The 26,588-nt window shown below is 42.3% G+C and overlaps 1 protein-coding gene across 2 annotated transcripts in view; it reads right to left on the bottom strand.

Moving 5' to 3' along the window:
* Positions 1 to 4,618: 4,618 nt before the first annotated feature.
* PRDM10 (PR/SET domain 10) overlaps positions 4,619 to 26,588 on the bottom strand; it is a 57,058-nt gene continuing 35,088 nt past the window's right edge. For both annotated transcript variants that reach the window (XM_026678616.2, XM_026678615.2), the window contains exons 11-22: positions 26,364 to 26,588; positions 23,021 to 23,368; positions 22,252 to 22,407; positions 20,212 to 20,391; positions 17,663 to 17,773; positions 14,633 to 14,833; positions 12,697 to 12,843; positions 11,565 to 11,735; positions 9,363 to 9,503; positions 8,442 to 8,598; positions 7,736 to 7,848; positions 4,619 to 5,644 (exon numbers count right to left, since the gene is read on the bottom strand). In XM_026678616.2, coding sequence (XP_026534401.2) covers positions 5,432 to 5,644; positions 7,736 to 7,848; positions 8,442 to 8,598; positions 9,363 to 9,503; positions 11,565 to 11,735; positions 12,697 to 12,843; positions 14,633 to 14,833; positions 17,663 to 17,773; positions 20,212 to 20,391; positions 22,252 to 22,407; positions 23,021 to 23,368; positions 26,364 to 26,588 — 2,163 coding nt within the window. In that variant the 3' untranslated portion in view covers positions 4,619 to 5,431. The remainder of the gene's footprint in view (positions 5,645 to 7,735; positions 7,849 to 8,441; positions 8,599 to 9,362; positions 9,504 to 11,564; positions 11,736 to 12,696; positions 12,844 to 14,632; positions 14,834 to 17,662; positions 17,774 to 20,211; positions 20,392 to 22,251; positions 22,408 to 23,020; positions 23,369 to 26,363) is intronic.

Genomic DNA, 26,588 nt, shown 5'->3' with positions numbered 1-26,588 from the left:
CCGCACCACAACCCGCGCATGCGCGACGTGCCGAATTCCCGAAACACTCTCCGCGTGCGCAGGTCTCTCCTGCGCAGGCGCGGGCTTTAAAGCTTTCTCCGGCTCTGCTTCACGGAGCTTTTGGGGCGGAAAACGAGTCTCGGGCGGTGCAACCTGGACGCTTGACGGAGGTCCAGAATTAATCCGCTTTCTGGGCCCCAGCAACTCATGCCCTCTCTCCCGCGAGCTGATTAAACTGGCTGGCTTTGCACGATGCGTATCTGAGATCATCAATGCTTATCCAAGACTTGCTGGTTGTGGAAGTTGTGACTAGAATAGAACAGAACAGGAATGGAATAGGCATGCAATAGGATAGAATAGGAATAATAGAACAGAACAGAATATAATAGTAGAACAGAACAGAATAGAGAAATCAGGACAGGACAGGAAAGGGAAGAATGAGGATAGAATAGAATAATAGAATGGAATTGAATAGGAATACAATAGGACAAAATAGGGATAATAGAACAGAACAAAATAATCAGAATACAATAGAATAACAGAGTTGGAAGGGACCTTGGAGGTCTTCTAGTCTACCCCCCCCAAAGCAGGAAACCCACCATTTCTGATAGATGGCAGTCCAGACTCTTCTTGAAAGCCTCCAGGGATGAAGCTCCCACAACTTCCGAAGGCGACTTCTGTTCCATGGGTTGATTGCTCTTACCGTCAGAAAATTTCTCCTTATTTCCAGGTTGAATCTCTCCTTGTTCAGTTTCCATTCATTATTCCTTGTCTGGCCTTCAGGTGCTTTGGAAAATAGCTTGACCTCCCCTCCTCCTCTCTGTGGCAGCCCCTCAAATATTGGAAGACTGCTATCCTGTCTCCCCTGGTCCTTCCCTAGACTAGCCATGCCCAGTTCCAGGAGATTGGCCTGGTTTTATTAAAGTAGAACATGACTCTGATCAAGAGGGAATTGATGTGGAATTGTTTTGGATCCAGTAGTTAAATTACTGCACCACTGAGACATCCCCTGCACATTCAGAGACCTAATCCTTAGTGGATTTACCCACCAATGTGATTTTCACAAGACATTTACCAGGAAATGTACATAAAGCTGTCTATGGAGAGCCCTCCTAAACATACTTGTGCACTCCAAATCTCCTGCAATGTCTCCATTTTGCTCTCTGAATTCATGGAGGCATAACCCAACTCAAATTGGGTTTGTCCCCAATGGGATTTCCCCATGTATTTTACTAGTAAACCAATGTTTACCAGGAAACATCGATGAGCCTCGATGGCGCAGTGGTTAGAGCGCAGTACTGCAGGCCACTTCTGCTGACTTATCGGCTGCCTGCAATTTGGCAGTTCGAATCCCAACAGGCTCAAGGTTGACTCAGCCTTCCATCCTTCCGAGGTGGGTAAAATGAGGACTCAGATTGTTGGGGGCAATTTGCCGACTCTGTAAAACCGCTTAGAGAGGCTGTAAAGCACTAAAGCGGTATATAAGTGCTACTGCTATTGCTATAAGGCAGGCTTGAAAAGTCAGCATCCTCCTGAGCAGTGGTTCTTAACCTGGGCGATATCGCCCCCCCAGGGGAGCAATTTCATTTTTCATGGAGGCAATGGAACGAAAAGGGGCGACATGGGGGCGAAGGAACTGAAGTGGGGTGATATAGGGGCAATGGAGCGAGAAATTTTGGAGGCATGAGACTTTTCGTACACTGAACAGCTGTATATCTGTCGTACAAAAACATCAGATCACTCACTATTAGTGGATTGAACTGTTTTAAAATGTTCTGCAAAAATTTTCTTTGTGTCTTTTTAACCCTTTTTACAATGTGCAATGAATATATATTTTCCTCGAATCTTAATTTAGTTTTTGTCTTGAAATTCCTGCATTGCGGTTTGTTCTTATGCCCTTTTTATATTTCTTTTTGCGTCTTAAACTTCGCTTGTAATTAAATCATTAAATGTTACTGGGTTTTTTCCGGACATTTCATTTTCTTGCAATTGCATTTTGTTTTCAGTGGTCATTGCATTTAAGCGTCTTGAATAAATAAGATAATAATGAAACACTTGTATCACGAAGTTTGGGAGTAAAGTGATGGGTGGCATCAGAATTTTTCACACAGTTGAGATATGGGAAAAAGACTGGAAATAAATTATTTGCATCGGTATGTCCTGATGACAGTTTTAAAGAAAACAAAAAACGTGTTTGCATAAATTGAAGAATTATTTCCCTGTGTTGTGATTGAGAGGTTATGTTGGGGGATGGGGGCGGCGATGATAACGTCCTCAATGGCTCAAGGGAGCGATTCTTTCAAAACGGTTAAGAACCACTGCTCCTGAGCATATCTATGCACTCTGAATCCATTGGCGATGTCTCCAAATTCACAGAGACCTAACTCTAATCCTAAGTGAATTTGTCTCCCGATGGGACCCTTGCAGGGTGATGCAGTCCGTGCCCTGTCTGGCATTGGGAGGGGCAGCTGACTGGATGAGGAACTGCCTGCAGGACAGGATGAGCTGCCGAGGGCCACAGTGATGACAAACTACAGATCTCTGAAGGAACACCTGCCTCCGTAGGTCGATTTGTGGGCACGGAAAACCGAGCGGAGATAGGAAAACAGCGAAGATAGGTCGGCGAGATTGTTTGCAAGGAAGCAGCCCTGGCCCTTTTCACAAGGAACACCTGGGGAAACGTGATTTAGCCAGACCGTTTGTTGGGAACATCTGTTTGCTTTGGCGTGTACCTTCCTGGCTCCTGTGGATGCTGCCGCGTGAACCTTTGATTGTGTTTTTCAGCTCTGAACCTTGGATTTTGCTTGTGGACTACGGACTTGGCTCTCTTCCGAATCTTGGATTGTGGTTTGAATTTTGAAACCCTGCACTTGTGTTGCGGACTGAGTGTTTGGGGGCATTGTGACTTCCCTCTTTGTCTCGTGGCCCAGCTAGTTTGAGGAACCAGGGAACCCAGACGGAGGGGAACTCAGAGTGAATTCAGAGTGAAACTTAACCAGTATTATTGGTGAGCATTTGGTGCTGTGTTAGCGTGCGATAAACTGTCTTTACTTGACATCTACCTAGCCTGCATGACTCTGGTCAGAATAACATTGTCAGTGTGTTGTTTTGGTGTCAAGTACAAGAGTTTAACTTTCCAGAAATGCCAGAGTCAAGAGTTTTGCAAAAAAATTCTGTGTGGGTTTTTTTAAAAAATAGTTTTCTACTTATTATTGCTTCATTTATAGTAGTATCCACCTCTTGGTAAATAGGCAGTAAAATTTGAACCTTTTCAGTTACTGAAACTTGAAAATTTGAACCTTTTTAAGTTACTGAAACTTCCCCAGTTATACCCAAAGGTGCTTTTTCAGGAGGCAACAGGATTTTCTTGTTTTTTTTCTTTTGAAGGCATTTCGCTTCTCATCTAAGAAGCTTCTTCAGCTCTGACAGGATAGTGGGGAATGGAAGAGCTGAAGAAGTTTCTTAGATGAGAAGTGAAATGTCTTCAAAGAAAAAACAAGAAAGACCAGTTGCCTCCTGAAAAAGCACCTTTGGTACAACCATGACCTGGTGACGGAGAATCCCTACAGACTTCCTCAGTTATAATTACACAGCATTCAAGTGATTACAACTAACTGTCTCTGTTTGTAGAATGAATAAACCAGTAATAATAAAAGGCTTTAGCTACAAAATAAGTGCCACTTTAAGGAACATCTATTCCCACCCCCTCCAATTCCAGTTTCTATTGCAGGATGATGTCTCACTGGGATTAGTTTACAAGAGACATTGTCAAATACATTTTGGAGCAATCAGTTTGACTATGTATGACTGCTGAGCATCTATTGCTATTTAAATCAATTTCCTCCTTCGAATGAAAGGATAAAGCTGCTCTGTGCCGCACACCCATTTATTGCATCACAAAGGTTGGAGAAAATAAATTTAGTACTTGGAATAAATCTACTGTATTTCACAATAGCATCCCAAGAAGAAATGCCAGGGGATCAATAAAAATTTTGTGTGCGTGCACGCATGCGCGTATCTATATCCATCCTTTGGTAAGAAAGCTGCACTCTTGATCCCCTTAGCAAAGCAACAGGAAAATTTATTTTTTCCACTTGGTTTTAAATAAATGCATGTTGCAAGTTTGAAGAGGAACAGAAACTACCTTCAAAAATCTACCATTTATCCAACATGGAAGTCTGTTCTCCCCTTGGTATGTTTCCTGCAGCACAAGCCACAATAAAAAGAGAGGAAAGAAAGAAAGGAAGAAAGAAAGGAAGGAAGGAAGGAGGGAGGGAGGGAAGGAAGGAAGGAAGGAAAGAAGGAAGGAAGGAAGAAAAGAAAGAAAGAAAGAAAGAAAGAAAGAAAGAAAAGAAAGAAAGAAAGAAAGAAAGAAAGAAAGAAAGAAAGAAAGAAAGAAAGAAGAAAGAAAGAAAAAAAAAGAAAAGAAAAGATAAGATTTGAAGCTGCAGCATAGCAACCTGTCCAGAACGGAAAGAGGTTAGAGCTTATTTTTCAACACTTATATCTCCTTGTAGCAACGGAATTAGGACAAGCCTAAGAAACAAGTTTTGGCTTGTTCTGCATTCACCTCCTTCTCATACCCATCGTTCATCAACACACTGAAAGCCACCACACGTTAAACCATCTCTGAGTCTTTTTATTGGTTTTGAGGAGAAAAGGAAGGTGAATCCCTGTTTCATAAAGACACAACACAATCAAAGACACAAATGGCTCAGACTGTGTGTTTTTCAAACTCCTCTGATTTCATGAGGCTTATGGGGCCTCCAAGGAAGTTTCCCTCATCCTCGTTAGGACCGAATATTTGGGCAGTGCAGATGGTTATGTAAACACGGGGGTATTTGAACAATACCAACCACCTAATTCTTAATAATTTAACTGCGTTCTGCACAGCTTCACAGTTTCACTGTCTTCTCTGTCATACAACGGTCAGGAAAGAATGGCTGGTAATCGAGTCTTGGTTCCGAGGCTGCGTGTTTATTTTAATTCTCCCTTTCCAGCTGCGCATTTTCTTCTTTCACAGGCAACTTTAGGAAAATAATAATAATAACGCCGAAAGAAATGTAAGCAACTGAAATGTACACGAGAGATAGACTCTGGCAATGGTTATGTGCTCAGCAACTTTGTTTCCGCTGCTGAAAAACTGTCCACAATTGGGGAAGTGGGGGGAGAATCAATTGGGGGAGAGGTCTAGAAGAGGCTTAGTGTCCATTTTTGTGCACCGGGTCCAGAAGAACGGTGGCGTCCTGTAAGGTCTTGCCTGGGTTTCGTTTAGATCTGATGCTCTGCAAAGCCTCAGCATGTAAGGTAGAACTTCAAGGGTGTACAAATATACTTTGTCAAAGAGCTCTTGGGCGCCTTCGCTATTCGGGATGAAGATTTCAAACGTCCCTTGTGCCGCATATTTTTCGTTCTTTGCTGCAAACCAAGGTCATGGCTTTTCAATGTGCAGGTCACCGACGCCGTTGGTGTTGCTGGTGGCCGTAATGATGTATTGTGTCGTTTGCTGCTCGCTGGCCGCTTGCGAGTCCAAAGAGTCGGCATGGACAGGTGGCTGAGACAAATCTACTTCCATGCCGCTCGAAAGAGACAGGTTTGGCTTGACTTCCAGCTCGGGCTGACTTTCAGCGATCACATAATGTGTCTGGGGGGGAAAGAAACCCACATAAATTCACTCTCATTATACACATGTATGTGATGACCCAAAGGGGCATGGCACAAAGGCAACACAGTCAGATAATCAATAAGAGTCCCTTTAATAGCTCCAACTTTGCCCCCAATGTCCTGGTTACCTTCTGGCTGGAGAAAAACTCTCCCAGGAGCAGCCTTTGACTGCAGAGAATCAAATCCAAAACGTGGTCAACAAAAACTGTAACTTTTAAGTCCAATCAAGCCAAACTGAGGTAATTTGTCTGGCAGGGCATGAGCAAGAATTCCCGACGTGAAGGCACGACAAAATTCACATGGTTGGGAAGACACCAGGAACACAGATAAGCAAAGACAACACAGGATAAAGTCACGTTTGCTCCCAGCAGCTGCCGCAGTCCACATTCAGTTCTTATAAACTTTAATTCCCAGGTGTGGCTAATGAAGGGAATCAGGGCCCTTTCCTCCCCCGTAAGCCACGCAACCCACATTGCTCCCTTCTCCGTTCCTCTCTGCGTGCCCTAGGATGAAGAGGGGGTGGGCCTGGGTCTTCCTCTGAAATCCTTCTCCCTTGTTCTATCTCTCTCCTGCTCTGCCCACCCGGACTTTGCCCTTCCCCAGTTTCCTCCACAGCCAACGGAGCCCCCAGTCAGCTGTTCATCTTCCTCCCGATTCTGACTCTGAAAGGGGCATGACAATGTATTTCCTTTCCTTAAAAAAGCCTTCAGTTAGTACAGGTAATTAGTTTAGTGACTATTTGAAGTTAAACAGCAGCACTGAAAAAAGTGACTTATGACCGTTTTTCATTGCACCATCCCCAGGATCATGTGATAAAAATCTGGACACTTGGCAACTGACTCATATTTACGACGGTTGCCATGGTGTTCCCGGGGTCATGTGATCCCCCTTTTGCGACCTGTCAAGCAAAATCAATGGGGAAGCCAGATTCACTTAGCAACCGTATTATTAACTTAACAACTGCAGTGATTCACTTAACAACTAGGGCAAGAAAGGTTGTAAAGTGGGGCAAAATTTACCTAACGATTATTCTCACTTAGCAGCAGAACTTTTGGGCTCAACTTTTGTGGTTGTAAGTCGAGGCCAATCTGTATGGCATGATAATGAACATACTCATTTATCAATTATTGCTCCAAATAATATATGAGTATTTCCAAGCTGCCCAGAGTTGCTGACAGTGGCACATAAATTTAACCCACAAAAGAAAATATTGGCAACATGTCTTCTGCTCCAAGTGATGCATATTTTCCTCAGAGATGGTCAAAGAATTTATTTCAAAGCGCCTGATTTATTGAATTAGAATAGAATAACAGAACTGGAAGGGACCTTGGAGATCCTCTAGTCCCACCCCTTGCTCAAGCAGGAGACCCTACACCATTTCAAACAAATGGTAGTCCAATCTCTTCTTAAAAGTTTCCAGTGTTGGAGCATTTAAAACTTCTGAAGGCAAGTTGTTCCACTGATTAACTTGTTCCGTCAGGAAATTTCTCGTTGGTTCTAGGTTGGAGAAATTTCCTGACAGTTAAACAATTAATCAGTGGAACTGTCAGCAACTCTGGGCAGCTTGAAAATACTCATATGCCAAACAAAAAGAAAAAAACATTTAAAAATAATGAACGTGGTGCATACATCCCAACATACCGACTTACCTTACATCATCAAGTGACAAATATAAAGAGTAATACAAATTTACATACATATATATATATATATATATATATATAAACCTTAGTCATCTTTAATACACTATTCCTTTCTTTTTTTTTTTCAACCAGTGGTAAAACTACTCCCAAATTTGCAGATTCAGCCTTATTTTTTAATTCTTAAGTTAATTTGTCCATTTCAGCGCACATCCAAATTTTCCTGATTATTTCCATCTCGTCTGGCATTTCATTACCTTTCCATCTTTGGGCAAAGGCTAACCTTGCAGCAGTGGTGACATGGACTATTAGATATGTTATACCTTTACTATAATCTCCCATGCCTATAATATGCCTATTTCCGAATAGGCCTATTCAAAAGCCTTGACGTATTTAATCATCTCAGACACGGTTGTGCTTTTGCGTCTTACCTGGGCAACTGCTTTGACTTGCCCTGTGGTCACCGTTGTGACAGGAGGACCGACAGCTGTCTCTGCAATCACATACTGGCCCTGAGGGATTGTCATCATCTGAATCTCGGAGGCTGGGGGAGAAAAGATGAGAGAATCCCGTTCATTATCTCTAACAAGACATGATTGACATGCTAAACAGGGGCGTCCAACCTTGGCAACTTTATGACCTGTAGTAGACTTCAACTCCCAGAATAGAGAGTTGAATAGGTATGTACCCTCATCCTCTTTTAATGACCCCATAATGCCTTGCGAGGTGAAGTCTGGGCAACTGAGTGGAGCTGAGGGTTTCCTGGCCGGATGCCCTTCTTGTCACCAATGCGGAGTTGTTGTTTTTTGCAGCAGATATATTCTCCGTGTGCCCAGAGAGAGAAATATTTGCCTCTGCCTAGGATCGAACTCACAGCCTCCTGATTGTGAGGCGAGAGCTCCACCTTTAGGCCATTATACCTCTCCAAATATTGCCCCATGGATCAGATGAGTGAAAATGCCCAAAGCTGGGGAAAGGAAATGTTGCATCAAATATCAAGGAACCTGAGAGGTTTTGTTTCTCTCCGGATGACTTCAACAATACTTCAATCAAATCGTAGCTCAGAAATTAAGAGCGAGGTGTAAGTGGTTTTTACAGGGAAGCGAAAGAGCATCGCTGAGCATATTTGGTACATACGGTAAGTGCGGAACGAGTTCCAGGTGTTGGGAAGATAGGCTTGCTGGACTGAAGAACCTGCCTGTGATTGATTTTGCGAGGGGGGGGTTGTCTGTATCTGGGAAGGGCTGAGTTCCTGCTGAGTTGGTTGGGAAGGACTTAAGGGCTGGCTGCCAACCTGGAGTAACAAAGGAAAAGACGTTCCAGGAACGGAAGAACTAAAGTTACTTGTTACTTGGGTCTAAAATTCCCATCTCTCACTCACACACAGAGCTTTTCAATCAGTAAACAGTAACGTCCTAATTCATTCATTTATAGCGTTTTATTTCATCCTATTCTGTTGAAAAGGATGATTGAAAAATAAAACTACAAAGCCCCAAACAACCTTTTCATTTCTAATCAAGATAACTCCAAGTGACCAAAGCCTTGCAGTGCAACAAGAACATCCATATAGTTGGCTAGAATATTTCTAAGTAAACGATTTGGAACTGAGGGTCAAGGTTCTGCATTTACTGAAATTCAAAAACAGCATTGTATCATCACGTTGAGCCGCGGTGGCAGTGGTTAGAATGCAGTATTGCAGGCTATTTCTGCCGACTGCCAACAGTTCAATCCTGATCAGCTCCAGGTTGACTCAGCCTTCCATCCTTCTGTGGTCGATAAAATGAGGATCCAGATTGTTGGGGGCAATAGGCTGACTTTGTGAACCACATAGAGAGAGGCTGTAAGGCCTTGCTATCTCCAAAGTAAAATGTTGCGCACAGCACTTTGGGCTTTTGCACTGGCAGCAGTAGCAATAGCACTTAGACTCATATCCTGCTTCACAGCGCTTTACAGCCGTCTCTAAGTGGTTTACCTTTAGGGACCACCTTATCTGCTGCCTTGAGATGTCCTTGCATCTTAGAACAGCATGCACACATGATACACAACTGCATGACCTACCTGTGAAGATGATGGGGCTGCAGAGGTTGGTTCGGTGACCTGGATATGCTGTACCTGGATAGCATGCTGGGTGTATGACTGAGGGTCATGTAGCTGGCCAACATCTACAGTGGAATGCTGGGTCTGGTGAGGTGAGGTAGCCTGAGGATCAGGAAAAAACATGTCCGTATATATATAGTTTTATATACATATATACAAAGTCAAAGAAGACCACCACGTTCAATGTTTTTAATGTTTATACTCAATTAAAAAAAAAATTAAAGGAGAAAACATGTTACGTCCAAGTTGACTTTAGAATTGTGGTTTCAGTGGTACAAGTCTTAAAAGTCAACCCGTGTAATTCTTTCTGCAAAAGTTTTCTTCGTTGCCCAAAGGGTCAAGAATCAGTTTGGTGCCAACACCTGCTTTCCAAGGGTAACCACATGACAGAGATAAACCACCACTCAATGACAGGGAACAGTTTTACATCCTCAAAGGCTTGGCTTCAACTTTTGGCACTTCTCGGATAAGAAGCATGGGACGTTACAGGAGAACAAACCCATCAGGACAAGATTCAGCAGTCCATCTGTGTGTAAGAGATAAAGGACCTTTATCTCTTTATTTGAAGACAGCAAAGTCCACATTTTGGACAGAGAGGACTGCTGGTTTGAAAGAGGGGTCAAAGAGGCCATCCGGGTCCAAATTGAACAGCCCCCTCTCAACAGAGGGGGGAGGATACGACATCCTCTATCTCCAATCCTTTCAGCAGTTCCAAGAAGGCCGCATACCCATTCACACTACTGTGGTGACCCTGAGGACAGAGATAAACCTCCAAGTGGCCTCTACGATCCTCTCAAAAGGATGCAAATGACCAGCTCTCTGTAAGGAGCATAAATCCTTCCATTCCCCACCATCCAGTCAGAGCTGAAGAAGCTTCTTGGATGAGAAACAAAACGTCTTCAAAGAAAAACCAAAAAGTCAAGTTGCCTCTTGAAAAAAAAGCACTTTTGGGACAACTATGACCTGGATGACTTGGAAACTCCATAGACTCTTGCTAAGGCGTTCTTAATTAACAGGATACCTTTTGTAATACAGATTGCCACTTAGCAACTGTCCTGTTGTGTCCTAGTTGGATTTAATCTAATCTTGTCCTGCCCCACCCAGATCCTGGGGTTCAACCCTTTGATGTTCCTCCTGGGAATAACTGCTACTCCATTGTTATTTAGCTCAGTTTTATATAATATCTGCTTCTATCATATCACAAGACCTAAAATGGACACCTAACATCAAAAACATCATCAAAAAAGCACAACAAAGAATAGTCTTTCTGGCCAACTCAGAAAGCTCAAAGTGCCAAGGAGCTGCTGATCCAGTTCTACAGAGGAATTATTGAATCTGTCATCTGCATCTCTATAACTGTCTGGTTCGGTTCTGCAACCCAACAAGACAGACACAGACTTCAAGAATATAATTAGAATTGCAGAAAAAGCAGTTATTACCAACCTGCCTTCCATCAAGGACTTGTATACTGTACGAGTCAAAAAGAGGTCTGTGAAAATATTTACAGACCCGTCACATCCTGGACATAAACTGTTTCAATTTCTACCCTCAAAACGACGCTATAGAGCACTGCACACCAGAACAACTAAACACAAGGGCAGTTTTTTCCCAAATGCCATCACTCTGCTAAACAAATAATTCCCTCAACACGGTCCAACTATTTACAGGTAGTCTGCAGTACTATTACTATTAATCTTCCCATCACTCCTTATCACCCATCCCCTCCCACTTGTGACCGTATGACTATAACTTGGTCGCTTGTATCCTTACGATCTATACTAACTGTTTCCTAGTATGATTTGATTGTTTATTTTACCCTATGACTATCATTAAGTGTTGTATCTTATGATTCTTGACTCTTGCAAATGTATCTTTTCTTTTACGTATACTGAGAGTATTTACACCAAGACAAATTCTTTGTGTGTCCAACCACACTTGGCCAATAAAGAATTCTATTCTATTCTATTCTATTCTATTCTATTCTATTCTATTCTATTCTATTCTATTCTATTCTATTCTATTCTATTCTATTCTATTCTATTCTATTCCATTCTATTCCATTCCATTCCATTCCATTCCATTCCATTCTATTCCTGAGATGCTCAACACCATTGCTGTCACAAGCCAGTCCTCTGCCTTCTAGGAAATGCAAACACCACTCACCTGAGCCACTTGCACAACCTGCAACTGTATATGTTGGGGCTGTTGCAAGCCAGCTGTGGATTGTGATACAGGAATATATTGAATACGTGGAAAATCACCCTGCGAGGTTCGGTAGTCAGTGGTCAGAGTCTGGGACAGCTCCGTCATGGCTTGAGTCAACAAATCCGATGTCTTTACAAAGGGGAAAACAGGGAAAGGAAGATTGTTATACAGTTTTAAATTGTGTGTGTGTATATATGTATATATAATATATATGTATGTATGTATGTATATGTATGTATGTATGTATGTATGTATGTATGTATGTTTTCTTAAACCAATCAGGATGAAGAAAAAACCATTCTGGCACAGCGGTAGGCTAGCCCCAAATTTAAAACTGAAACGGCTATGAAACTCTGACTCACAGAGGAACACTATACAGAAGCCTGATGATGGCAGATGAGATTCTGCTGGAACGTTGCTACAACTTTAAAAGCACAAGTATAATGACATGGGAAAATACCCGAACAAAGCTGAATGCCGTACATATATGTGTATATGTGTATATGTGTATGTGTGTGTGTATATATGTATATATATATGTATATGTATATGTATATGTATATGTATATGTATATATATATGTATATGTATATGTATATGTATATGTGTATAGACAGACAGACAGACAGAGAGACAGACATCCTAGTATCTAAAGATGAAACAAAAACCCTCTATAATCTTTTGGCTGTCAGGGTTCCAGAAATTATCCGTTCCAATCAGTAACTCCGAGACAACCATAATCTCAAAGTGCTTTATTAAAACAGAAACTTGGCACCTCTGTGGAATTCCGAAACTAAAGTTTCCTCTCAGGCTTCCCACAAGACTCAACCTACACCCACCCCTTTTCTTTCACATCATAAATCACGTGCACCAATCCCACAATAAGTTCTAATTCTTTCTGCGGCCACACTCTGTGACCTTGAACTATCAAAATAATATATTTTGTCTACTAAGAGCTACTCAATTAACATCACTCCCTCCCACTTCCTTCAACTATGTGTCAGAGATGAATTCCATAGCTGACATTGGCCTTTTATGGCTATTTTATTTCATCGGATCTTCCAAATACTGAATATCCCTGAATTCTTACCACAACGGTCTCTCCGGAAGTGCTGTCAGCAGTTAGGACAGCAGGAGTGGCACTAATGACTGCGGTTGTGAGTGGTACATGTATTGTACTCGTTGGGATCTGGGGATATTCCGGGTGCTTCTTGCGAATATGTTGCACCATCTTGGTCTGTGCAGAAGCAGAAAGAAGGAATGTTAGAAGATGGGGGGGGGGGGGATATCAGCTCGGATTGTGGACATCTTCCTCAGTCAGGTCAAAATATAGACAGCAGTCCATACATGGAAGCACAACCTAAATTTACTGTTTCTCTCATCCTGGCATGAAGTCTTGATTTCTCAAGCTCTGAACAACAAACTTGGAAATTTGCTTTACAAAGACTGAGCCTCAAGGTGTTCAGGCATCGTCTTGCCGGGACTGAATGAGTCTATCCAGTCCATACATCTACACAGAAGCTGCTGAGAATTATCTCTCCCCTTTGAAGAAGTACACAAGACCATGGCTAGATGACTGTGCTGCTCTGTGGTAGCCCCACACCCTGAAATACATTTTTTTCCCAGAGCCCTCTTGCATTTTGAAAGCAGGTGAAAAACTGTAATATTTCACTAAGACTTTGGCCCTAGGATGAATGTGGGTATCCATCACAGGAAATATTTTAGGGCTGTCTTTCTTGATTCTATCAATCATTTTATTGTCTGCCTTTGCGTTTTCTGTGTTTTGCTGTTTGCTGCCCAGAGAACATTAGAATTGGGGGCAGTTTATAAATAGTGTTAGACAGATAGACAGACAAGACAGACAGACAAGACAGACAGACAGATCTCTAAAACTAGCTCCAGTTCTACGAGAAGAAGCTCCGGCAACCACTTCTCTTCTGCTGTCAAGAGAGCTATAGGGAAATAGTTTGGGTGCTAAATAACAGGAAGCCTCTCAAAAGACATTCCTTTAATCACTAGAAAAAGTTACATAACTTTAATGAATCATTGTGGAAGCAATGCAAAGTCCAAGCTCCCCAGGAAATCTTGGTTCTTGATACTAATATTGAAAGGAGGTCTACTGCATGCAGCTTGAATATGGAATGTGAGAAGTGTAAACCATGGAAGATGATCTTTTAAAATTAAGTGAAACTTAGATGGACCATTTTAAACGAGGTGATGGTATTTTCAGAAGACTATACAATGGGAGGGAACGACAGCCGGGCTTCAAAAGGGACATTGCTTAATATATGTTCAGCTGTAGCCTAATTAAAAGAAACAGAACCATTGAGGGAACATCCAATGAATACTCATATTACACAAGTATATGCAATTGCAATGTGAAAGTTGGACCCTAAGGAAGGCTGAGCACCAAAGAATGGAGGCCTTTGAACTCTGGTGCTGGAGGAGACTCCAGCGAGTCCCTTGGACTGCAAGGGGAGCCAACTGGTCAGTTCTACAGGAGATCCACCCTGACTGCTCTTTGGAAGGCCGCATCCTGAAGATGAAACTCAAAGACTTTGACCACCTCATGAGAAGGACTTGGAGAAGAGCCTAATGCTGGGAACGATGGAGGGCAAAAGAAGAAGAAGGGGATGGCAGAGAAGGAAGTGGCTGGATGGAGTGACTGAAGCAGCTGGTGTGATCTTAAATGGACTCCAGAGGATGGTAGAGCAGGGGTCCCCAACCTTGGCAACTTTAAGGCTTGTGGACTTCAACTCCCAGAGTCCCTCAGCCAGCAAAGCTGTCTGAGGAACTCTGGAAGTTGAAGTCCACAAGCCTTAAAATTGCCAAGGTTGGAGACCCCTGTGGTAGAGGACAGGAAGGCCTGGAGGAACGCTGTCCATGAGGTCATGATGGGTCGGACACAACTTCGTGACTAACAACAACAACATATGCAATTATTACAGATTTTTTTAAAAAAAAAAATAGCTAGAGTGAAGTGGGTACACGAAAACCTCCGGGTGTTAGGCATACACCCGCCATACCTTACTGCTATACTGCTTGGAACAGTGAGGACAGCAAACAGGCGGCGTGGCGATTGTTCCAGTCAGCTGGGTGTGCGTGCTCAGCATTGGATCCGGCTCTCCTGGGCCTGCTGGGCGCAACTTTCGGATACTGGGAGGAAGTTCTGCGCCTGGGTGGTTTTTCAAAATGTGGGCCTTCCGTTTGCTGGCACTCTTGTAAACCTAGAAGAGAAAAATGAATCCGTGACCCCCAGGCACAGCCTTTGAAACAGTCCGGTGTTAGCCTCCCAGCCAACTGCCGGGAGACCCTTGGATAACAATTTCTACTTCCACCAGCTGTTATGTGGCAACTCAGAAGCAGATTTGTTGTTGGCTTGCTCCTGTGTTTACACCGACAGATGTGTGAGGGAGCTGTTGAAGCAGTGAGAAAACAATGAGTTTTGGAGTGGCATTTCCTGTAACAACACAAGCTCTCACATTTGTTCTCTGCCCGAATTAATACGGCGCTGCGATCACGCTAGTTTCTGGTTTGTATCCGTAGCTGTGCCACAACGGCTTTGTGAAATGAGGCCACTTCATAGATAACTGTCATCACTTCACCTTCCCTGTTTCTTGCCGTGACAACCAATGATAGTTCGAAGGAAGTTAATTGTTTCAGAAGAAATAACAGCCAGTTACAACTTCTGGGAAAGGCTGCTTCTGTCAGTCTTGGAAGCCATATTTTACTTGGAAGCTTTGAGGCTGGCACATTTTGTGCCTGGGAATTTGGGAGGGGGGATTTAATAGAGAGTAGAAGATTAGACTCAACAACATTCTTTCTTAGAAGTCAAGGACAAGTCACCCTGCACCTGGAGAGGAGTGCCTGGAGGAAGGTCTCCAGCTGGGAGGAAGATTTGATTGGGCCATGTGATGGACTGGTGGGTGCAGGGGATGGATCTTTGATTTTCTTTTGGGAAGAGAAAACCCAGAACTCTCAGATTCGGGTTTTCCCAGATGGGCCAATATGACAACTCTAATAAAATGGAACTTTGAGGAAGTGCTTGTCTTGGAGTTTATTGAGTTGGAGTTGGTTAGTTGGAACGCTGACATTAACCCGAATCTCTAAATTGCCAAGCAGCTGCCCAGTACCGGGAGCTGTCCGAGGTCCTGAATCCCGATTGCCGACCTGCCTACTGGGCAGCGTGAAGGCTCAGGGAAGATGGAGGAGAAGACAACGATAGAACAGGGAGCTGTGGGAACGGAGATGGTGTCCCACGATGAAGCTTTTCTTCCTCCCTCGGAAGGCGACTTATTAGATCCTCTATATGACAGCTTCCTTTTAGTTATTACCTTTATTGTCAGAGTACAACATGTGTACAATGAGATTGGCTGAGCCTCCCTTCGTGCGTCCCCTCCCCCAACAAAACTCACAGTGAGGACAGAAGTCCCTAACCCAGTCTCAATCTTATTACACTTATTACTTTTTACCTTGTACCTCCTCTAGATACAAATAGGGGAGATACAAATAGGTGAATTTGGGTGGCTGGGCAAGAGAGAAGAGAAGTTAGAAATCCACAGTCAAATTCCATGTAAGAACGAGAAGAAAACCATTATTAATAGAACATGTAACCAAACCTCGCTCCCTCCTACCACTGATAATGTTACCTAGCTGGGTAAGGAAGCGTCTGCAAGAAAACAAGCAAGGTCAGAGATCACTAAGGACCCCACCATATTTAATCAACTTATTTATATCCTAGTCTAGGAAGGGAAAGGAAATGAAAAACTTGTAAACTTTGGGAGATACACTCCTGCAATAAAGAGTTTATTTAGGGGCTTCCTTAATTAGTGTTTCTTGTGATACTAATCGATAGGGAATTTATTTCATTTTTATGATTATTAGAACGCAAACTGAGTATCCCAGGTAAACTAAATGGAAACGCAGTGACTAGCATGTAGCCAGAGAGTGCCTTACTAGTTAAAAGACAACAGATATTTTAATATAACGTAACGGGAGTTTCACAAATAAAGGTATTTATGAAAAAGAGAATCACATTTATTCTCTTTACTGTTCTTTGACCAGATTGCAGAAACGTATCTAAGAGATATATTTCACAATAGCATTTTTTAATAGAACCATGCCTGCTATTTGTTTCTGTACAACAATCTCTGTTCTATTCTACCTGCTTATTTATTTGAGGGATCAAGACTAATTGTTTGAATGTGTGAATCAAACATTAGCCTTTTCATTCGCCTTAGCAGATGACATGTGTCCTTCAGTAGGATAGCTTTATTAGTTAATCTGGTTGAGTAGCCAAAGGTTTTTGATATTATTATTTTTTTAAAAAAATCACATTTTAGAGATTGCTAATGGAAAACCAAAGAGATAATACAGTATGCCTTATATAACACAGCTCCCCCTCATTCTATACAGCAGTTCTTTCAATCTTCAAAGCACTCTAATTTTCTAATAAAAGAGCAATTTGGATTTCCAGAGGTAAGATATATGCTTATCCTCTTTTAAAAGTATGTGAGACATGTGTGTGTGCCTCCTAGAAATTTCTCTTTTTGGGTCCTCTGAGCAACTAATAATTCAATCTGAAGGAAGAAAATCTCCAGATCAGTTACATTTAATCCCATGTACAGGTAGCCCTTGAGTCCCGACCACAGTTGAGCCCAAAATTTATGTCGCTAAGTGAAACATTTGTTAAGTGAGCTTGTCCCGTTTTATGACTCTCCTTGCCACATTTGTTAAGTGAGTCGCCGCAGGTGTTAAATCAGTAACCCAGTTGTTAAGTGAATCTGGCTTCCCCATTGACTTTGCTTGTCAGAAAGTCACAAAAGTTGATCCCAGGAACCCTGGGACACTGCAACCGTTGTAAATGTGAATCAGCTGTCAACCATCCAAATGTAAATCGCGTGACCAGAGGGGATGCTGCAACGGTCATAAGTGTGAAAAACGGCCATAAGTCACTTTTTTCAGTGCCGTTAAAACTTGGAACAGTCACAAAGTGAACTGTTGTAAGTCGAGGACTACCTGAATACAGCCGATATAGAGGTGGGTTCAGTTCATACCTTATCACAGTACTGACAAAAATAATCTCTATTAGGTTTGATGATAGGCAGTGTTAGCTCTGGCACTTCTTCAATTTTCATATCAGGATGTCTCTTTGATAAATGGTTCACCTAAGATTTAAAAAAAAAAAAGGAAATCACTTTTTTAAAAAAAAGCATTAGAGCCACAAAATGAACCACGGTTTATGTTACAACAAAGAACCTTATATTTAGTTTCTTGCAACAATAAGGCATAGAGATCCAGGAATCCTAAAGGAAGAAGACCCAGATGATATACCAATGGAGAAGTGGTCCATCTACTTTTTGAAGAAGAGACTAGACAATCACTTGTCTGAAATGGTATAGGTTCTCCCGCTTGAGCAGGGGGCTGGACTAGAAGACCTCCAAGGTCCCTTCCAGCTCTATTCTATTCTACTGCAAAAATACTAATTCCCACTCAACAGTCAATATAGTATTGAACATCAAGAAGTCATTAAATGGAGTCTACTCTGAACGCAATTTCCAAATTCAGAGGCACCAGTGTTGAAAAATCTTATCAAATTTATGACAAAAATTAAATAAACCCACTGGAGTAAATTCTGAGTTTTAAAAGCCAACAAATGAAAAGAAAAAAAAAAAAGGGGGGGGCGGGAAATCTCCCTTTTAAAAAGTACGAAGGTTAGGCACAATCTGGATTTTTCTGGGCCTCTGGTAATTTGTTTATTTGATGAACAGGATGGCTGTTTTCAGCCATTTGTGAACCTATTCACATCATGCTACAAATAATACTTCATTTATGAGTCAAGTACCTCTCTTGTTTCTCAGCCAAAGAGAGCCTGATTTTAATAAATAATATGGTGCCTGGATGGGGTATAGTATTAGGGTTTGAAACTTCCAATCCATGGCCAGACTTTTCTTAAATCCTTCTCTTAAATCTAATCATTGGCACAGCGTATTTGTGAGAATACTACAGAAGAAGCTCCAATGTTCCTAGGAAGGACGGCAGCACAAGTGCCATAAATTCACAGGAGCGATATTTAAGGGAAACAACAAAGGGTGTTTCTGTAAGAAAGCAATTTTGCTTGATATTCCTATAATCCTTGCTCCAAATATGGGATGGCCAACTTAAGATGGTTTTCCACTGACAGCAGAAGGAAAACAATGGTCCATTTTCAAGAGCCTCTTGAACTCCAAAAAGAACTTGATTCTGCATGCAGTCTCAGTCCTGGGGATTGTCCATCCTTGCTCTTAATTTAAAAAACAAAAACAAAAACAACCCCTTCAAGCTCACACACAGACTGCCTTTATTAAATGGTGTCTAGTTAATGGAGAGCGTGTGGTGGTTCAGTGGTGAAAGACACTGTTTGAGACCCAAACATGGTGGGACAGGATGAGTTCCCATTACTTGTTCCAGCTCCTGCCCACCTAGCAATTCAAAAGCATGCAAATGCAAGTAGACAAATAGGTACCACTTTGGTGGGAAGATAACAGCATTCCATGAGTCTTGGCATACACTCATGCTCGCCACATGACCACTGTCAACCCTGAAGCTGGTCTCACCGAGGCCATTTTTTAGGCTTCAGTATTGTCACGCTGGAGCTGAGGGGTAGGGAGGGGGGAATAGAGACAGTTGGGCTTTTGTAGCCAAAACAAAACAATTTCTCCTGTGAACCAAGGACATTCCAACAGCTGGCCGAAGAGTGGAAGAAGAGAGAAGTAAACCTAGATTGGACAATGTGACTTATTGTTTTGGGGAAAGGGAAACTTTCACTTTTTAATGAGGTGGAAAATCGTGGGAACGCTCAGAGTTGGTTTTCACTAGTCTGTGCCAATATGATATCCCCAAATAAAACTGTTCTTTGAGGAATCATCTTGCCTTGGAGTTCTGTTTGCTATGGATGTATTTATTACTTGGAATGCTGACAGTCATGGGAAGGGTCTTCATACAACATTGGTTCCCTCAGCTGGGAAGCAAGAGACCAGTATTGTCAGATCCGTGTATCTGCCATTCTTCAATGGAAGAAGAAGGGGGGAGGGGAAGTTGGTACAAGTAATCCTTTTTGATGTACCCTGAATCTTAGATTGATTCTGTATAACTTGCACATGATATACAACTGGAGGATTGGAGCCAGATGTCTAGAAACTTGTCACCTCTTGAAGAGATAACAAGATGAGAAGGGACCATAAAAATTCCAGCTCTGGAAGATACCCCTGGGAACTCTTCTAAGATACGTTCCCAGAGAAGGGGAGGGATTAACATGTTGGTTCTTTGTTTGACTAAATCCACATTTAAATAAGGGGACGGATTCTAACTCCCTTTATCTATTACTGTATGCCTGGAAACACCTTAGACTCTGCTTTGACTAGTGCTGAGATTCACTCCCTTTCAATAAAGGATTCCTTTTGAAATATCCAGCTTTCAGAAGTTCATTCTTTTCGGTTGAAGGGAAAAAGTCCAGTGCTTACAAGCATGGTGCCCCAGATTTGGACAGGGGAAACCTTAACCTCCAGCTTTCATTAGTGGAGCTTCATAGGCTAGGGTTTTGAGGGGTCTGGAATATCTAACTCACCAGCATGCCTCGTCGTCGGAAACCCATCATGCACAAGCGACACTTGAACATGAAACTCTCATAATCCGTAGAGGCGATCCGGGGCTTGAAGGCTTTGGAGCGACTAATTCGGTCCGCTTTCTTGGCTTCTCTTTCTGGATTGTGCATTCTCTGCATGTGTTCTCGCAACTTGTCTTTTCTCTGGGGGTGGAGGATGGGGGCAGAATCAAAATAATCGGAAAGAAGAGTGAGAAGAGACAAAAGCGAAATGCCTGGTCACATAGAAAATTTAAAAGTTGACCTCTAAAGCACATCAATCATGAACAAAAGCAAGTAAATATACTGTATATACTAAAGTATAAGCCTAGTTTTTCAGCCCATTTTTGTGCTGAAAAAATCCCCCTGGCTTATACTCGAGGTCAGATCCCTCTGAAAAAAATGGTGTGGAGTCGCGGCCTCCGGCGGCAGCGACTCCCAACAGCCAGCCGGGAAGGGAAAGGCAAAAAGCGCTTTGCCTTTCCCTTCCCGGCGGCGGGACTGGGGCAGCTCCGGCGGCAGCGACTCCCAACAGCCCCAGCCGGGAAGGGAAAGGCAAAAAGCGCTTTGCCTTTCCCTTCCCGAGGCGGCAGGACTGGGGCCGCGCCGGCGTAGTGACTCCTGACTCAGGGGGCCTCCGAGGGAGGGGAAGAGAGTGACTCCTGCCTCCCGCTGTCATCATCATCTTCTTCTTTTGGGTTAGTGAATCAATTAAACCTTTCATGATAGTGAGATCGTTTCCCAAATTAATTATTTTTATTTTTGAAATTTACCAGTAGCTGCTGCATTTCCCACCTCGGCTTATACTCGAGTCAATAAGTTTTCCCAGTTTTTGTGTAAAATTAGGTGCCTCGCCTTATATTCGGTCGACTTATACTCAGTATATACGGTATTTGTTAAAACTTCCATTGAATTTGTTTGGTGACAGATAACAGAATTTAATCAATCCACAATGCTCACAAAAATATTAAAAGAAATTACAACCGGATTTATGACCAGAACCCTTCCAGTAGTTAAGACACTTAAGATAAATTAAATAATATTTAGATTTGTGTTAAGCATCAAGGAATGTAAGCTGAGATGATTATGAGTGGAAGGGGAATTGTATAGAAAACAATACATTTAAATCTTTAAAAGATATTAAAATGTGTAGCAAATGCTTCCTTTGCAAATTTCAGTTAAGACACCTCTAATTTAGAAAAGATCAACCTATGGCACTTCAAACAGTCTAGAAATCCAATTTCCCGAATTCCACATTGTTGTCCATGCTTCACAAAGCTGTTGATCATTGAAATTCCCCACTCCTGATCTAATCTCACTCTTAACAGTGCAACAAAACGAACAGGTCTGGGAATGGGCCTTCCATTGGAGGCTTCACACCGTTGACTCACTCCTCTGTAACGTATTTTCAATCTGTCTTTCCATTACGCCAAACCATTTGCTCCCAATTTGCTGAACCAAAGCACAACCCACACACACTTGTGCACATGCATCAGGCAAGAAGGCGCATGGCATTTGTGCCAAATTCAGCATGAGTTAGGTGTTGACAGATGGTTTCTTTTCTGAAGAGAGCCTTGGCAGCCACGTCAACCTATTATTGCTTTCTGCATAAGAACCTAATGGGGAGTGGTATTCAGTGGCCTAGAGGTGGAGCTCTTGCCTCACAATCGGGAGGCTGTGAGTTCGATCCTAGGTAGAGGCAAATATTTTTCTCTCTGGGCACACTGAGAATATATCTGCTGGGAGAAAAAAAAACTCCGCACCGGCAACAGGAAGGTCATCCGGCCATTAAAACACTCCGCTAGCTACATTCAGTTGCCCAGACTCCACCCTGCAAGGGATTATGGGGGTCATTAAAAGATGATGATGATGATGATGATATAAGAAGAACCTGTAACAGGGGTGGGACAATTTATGACCTGCGGACTTCAACTCCCAGAATTCCTGAAACATCATTCTGGGAGTTGAAGTCCTCAGGTCGTAAAGCTGCCGCAGCTGCCCACCCTGGATCCTCAGATGTACTACCTTAAACTGTTTGCCGCAGGTGGAGCAGAGGAAGTCCTTGCGATCTGAATGCCGCAACATGTGAAGTCGCAGTTTGTCGGGCCGACAGAAAGCCTTGTCGCATTCTGTGCACTGGTAAATCTTTTCCGAGTGGAAGCTGCGCACGTGTTTTTTCACCTGGTTGGGAAACAGGAAAAATCCATTTCAAAACTTAACACATAACAATTTTTCCCCATGTTGAAAAGATCTCAATGGAAAGAAAAAAAGAATGTGTAACTTACAAACTGTGTGCCAGGATTCCAGCAATTGCTCTAATTAAATCATGACTCTCGAGACAAACTTCAAAAAACTTCAAAGGATTTATTAAGAGGCGACATACTGGCATTGCCCCATATGAAGCCAACTCTAACGTACGTAACGTAAGTAATTTACAGTTACTGTGACCCTCTCCCCTGGGTGTCTCATAAACCAGATTCTGCAATTGAGCACATTCACAGGCTGGGTGTCATCATTCACGTTCTCCAATTAAATATATTCGGGGGCAAAATCTCTGGCATTTTAGTTACAATCTTTTAAAGCTAAGAGTTGGAATGTGCTTCTGCTTTCAACAGCTCTTCCAGATTTCCTTCCTCCCCCCCCCCTTTTTTTTATGGCAACTACTAAAACAGGCATAGGAATGTTTTATGAGTTGACACTGTGATCTTATGGCAGATTCCAGTTATAAAGGAACGAATCGCACGGAACGGCAACCATAAATGACTTTATGGTTGATCCTCCACCACAAACTCACCTGGATAAAATCCGGAAAGCGTTTTTTGCAGGTAGGACAAGTGAAGCAGCCATCATTAATGTGGATGGCCACGTGATCTTTCAGCAAGTCTAAACGGTCAAAGGACTCGGGGCAGAAAATGCAAGAGTAGGTCTTCTGATCCAGGTGGAACTTCATATGACTTTCCAGGGCGCTGCTATTAATGAAGCCTTTATTGCAGATATCACAGGTCAAAGGACAATTTCCTTCCCGTCCATGGAACCTTAAATGCTGGTCTAATTTGTCCTTGTCACGGAACGCCTTCCCACAATGCAGGCATTTGAACGGACGGAATGACTTCCGGATGAATAAGTGCTGGAGGGCTGCATTCTGAAATGATACATCCAAGAACGGGATAGGTTAACCAGCCAGGATACTGAGGAGATTACATGGTAACAAAGACCTGTAAACCATCTGTCTGTGGTGTAAAGAGAAGAAAGTCGATAGATTTGCCCAAAGATACATCTGCAATATCCAAAAAATAATTGCAAGATGACTATACTGCATGACTGAACACTTGGACTCTAGTTTTTTTGGGGGGGAAGTAAAGAAAGACACTTTAAAATAAGGAAGGAATAGTTTAGTTTAGTTTACTTTATTGCCACTGCACCTCGTACAATGAAATTAAATAACATCTTCAGTGTACATTATGACTATGAAAATAAACACAAACATACATCTTTCACATTCTGTACATTGAATTGAAAACCCCTGATATTGCATTAATATTGCACTATACAGTAGAATTCAATAGAGTTACTGCCCTGGGATAGAAGCTGTTTTTTAGCCTATTTGTCCTTATTTTTATTATCTTGTACCGTCTGCCAGATGGTAATAGTCCAAAAAAAGGGGTGCCCAGGATGAGATGGATCTTTGAGAATAGAACATTGGGCAACTGTTTGGATTCTTAACATTGTTTCCCTTTATGAAAAAGGATGCTTCCCCTTAAATGTACAAAAATATGCTCAAATTTGCAGAACCCTGTTTTTCACTCAGAACAGGAAAGCAAAACCAAAGACTGTATAGTATCACTTATGGACGTATTTATTTATTCATTCGTTTGTTCATTTTATTAAATTTATATGCCACCCATCTCGCTGTCAAATATTAGAAAGTAATAATGATTCTAGAATATGACCTTCAAATATTCTTCTTATGGAACTTCATTGTTAGCTTTCTTTCTTTCTTTCTTTCTTTCTTTCTTTCTTTCTTTCTTTCTTTCTTTCTTTCTTTCTTTCTTTCTTTCTTTCTTTCTCTCTCTCTCTCTCTCTCTCTCTCTCTCTCTCTCTCTCTTTCTTTTTTCTTTCTTTCTTTCTTTCTTTCTTTCTTTTTACACATACATGAAACGAAAATATTCCACAAATTTGTTTCCTTTCCACCTAGATTAACCGATTTCAGTTGGAATTATTTCATTTTAGATTGGGGTGGGAGCAGTTCACAACTGGTGTGGCAGTCTTAATTTCAAATGTCCTGCATGCTTCGATAATTAAACGGGGGTGTTTGATGTCAGCAAATAATTGGGCAGGAACTATTTCTCCACTGTTTACAGGAAATCTCCAATTACAGGACCCCAACCCAGCAGAAGATGGAAAAGACAGCAGGGACTTTGTATACCCCTACAGAGTAGGAGAAAACCCAAAAGAAAATTTGCACTCACGAACTACCATTTCTCTTCCCTTGTTAAACACGGCTTGTTTCCCAAGCATGAAATATTAATTCGCATTCAGACTCTAAGAGAAATAAATCTAGGCAAGGTAGAAGGTGCAATTGTAATTAAAAAACAACAACAATGACTATTAGTACGGATCCCTCAACCCACATCACGCAACAAGCAGTGGGCAGCTTTCTTACCAGAAATGCTTTCATTTATCCAAGTTTGCACTGCAGAAGGCAGGATGAGAAAAGGTTTAAGCTGTTGAGGGGACGTCCGTTAGAGTTTGGAAATGCATATCAGATGCTTGGCACTTTCCAGCTGTGAGAGCTTGAAAAATATCTACTAAATAGCAACAAGGGCACAATAGGTAGCAGCACCTACCTGCTCTTAGCTAATTTTTCCCCCTGCCCAAATATAAAAGCTTAGCAGAATTTCCTTAATCTCAACATTCGTGTCTTTCAGTAAATTTAGTAATTTAGTCAAGGTCACTGTACATCTTTGGCCAGGTCTTCTAACAATGACATATGTACAGATGGTGCTGCCAACAAACCATTAATGCACATCACCTCATCCAGAATATGCCTGCTTGCCAACCAGCCTATACAAACCAAGGTTCCCAGGAAAGGATCACCAAATATTGTCAACCTTTAGAATTCACACTCTTTAGAAGAGAATGAGCTGGAAGGGACCTTGGAGGTCTTCTAGTCCAGCCCCCTGCTCAAACAGGAGAATCTATACCATTTTAGATAAGTGACTGACTAGACTCTTCTTAAAAACATCCAGTGATGGCGCACCCATGATCCTTGCAGATAAGCTATTCTACTGGTTAAATGTCCTCACTGTTGGTTTCTCCTTAATTCCAGGTTGTTTCTCTCTTTGATTGGTTTCCAACCATTGTTTCTAGTCCTTCCCTCTGGTGCTTTGGAGAATAATTTGACCCCCTCTTCTTTGTGACAGCCCCTCAAATACTGGAATAGTGCTATCATGTCACCTCCAATTCTTCTTTTCTTTAGACTAGCCAAACCCAAATCCTGCAGTCATTTTTCATATGGGTTTAGTTTTCAGGCCTTTGGTCATCTTAGTTGCTCTTCTCTGAGCTTTTTCCAAGGTCTCAATATCATTTTTTGTAGCATGGTGACCAAAATGGGTTGCAGCATTCCGGGTGTGGTCTTACTAGGGGTTTTATAAAGTGGTACTAATATTTCACGTGATCTTAATTCTATGCCTCTGTTTATAACAACCCAGGATTGTATTAGCTTTTTTGGCTGCTAGTGCACACTGCTGGCTCGTATTCAAGTGATCCATCCACTAGGACTCCAAGGTCCCTCTTACAGTTACTGTTTTCGACCCAGATCTCAAATGAAATACAATCAATTTCAACTGGTGACCAGTTTCCCCAGCGTGGGAGGTTTCGCCACCACCCGAAACAATTCATAAAAGAGCAGCACGAGTTGCCAAAGAGGCAAAAACTCCAATGCTGACTTTTCCCTAATTTGGGCACTAGGAAATTTTTTAATTCCATGCCTGGATATAACAGTTTGGTTTAGGCTGGCAGGAGAATTCTGGGAGTTGGAAGTTCACGTATCTGCGAGTTCCCAAGGTAGAGAAACATCGCCGTAGATGAGTGCAACATAAATGCAAGGTTGGCCAGGGGTTGAACTCTTCACTTACCCGGATACGCTTTGCTCGCCGCATGTCGTCTGCTGTCATCAGGCTTGGGGTAGCCACCACCGTCTGCTCCTGTGGCTGAAGCTGCAAGGACTGGCTTTCAGGCAGCTGGTCCAAGGAGGAGGATGTCTCTGGGGCCACCGGGGTCTGCTCCGGTTGGTCGAGTCCATTTAGGGTGGCTTGCCCAGCTTCGTCAAACTGCCCCTTACTGGCAAAGGGCAGCAAGTC

The sequence above is a fragment of the Notechis scutatus genome, chromosome 7, assembly GCF_049901735.1.
Source record: "Notechis scutatus isolate UNSWTSFEM ecotype Mainland chromosome 7, rNotScu1.2, whole genome shotgun sequence".
Lineage (NCBI taxonomy): Eukaryota > Metazoa > Chordata > Lepidosauria > Squamata > Elapidae > Notechis > Notechis scutatus.
The sequence above is the reverse complement of the archived record's forward strand: the minus strand, read 5'-3'. Positions and strand labels throughout refer to the sequence as shown.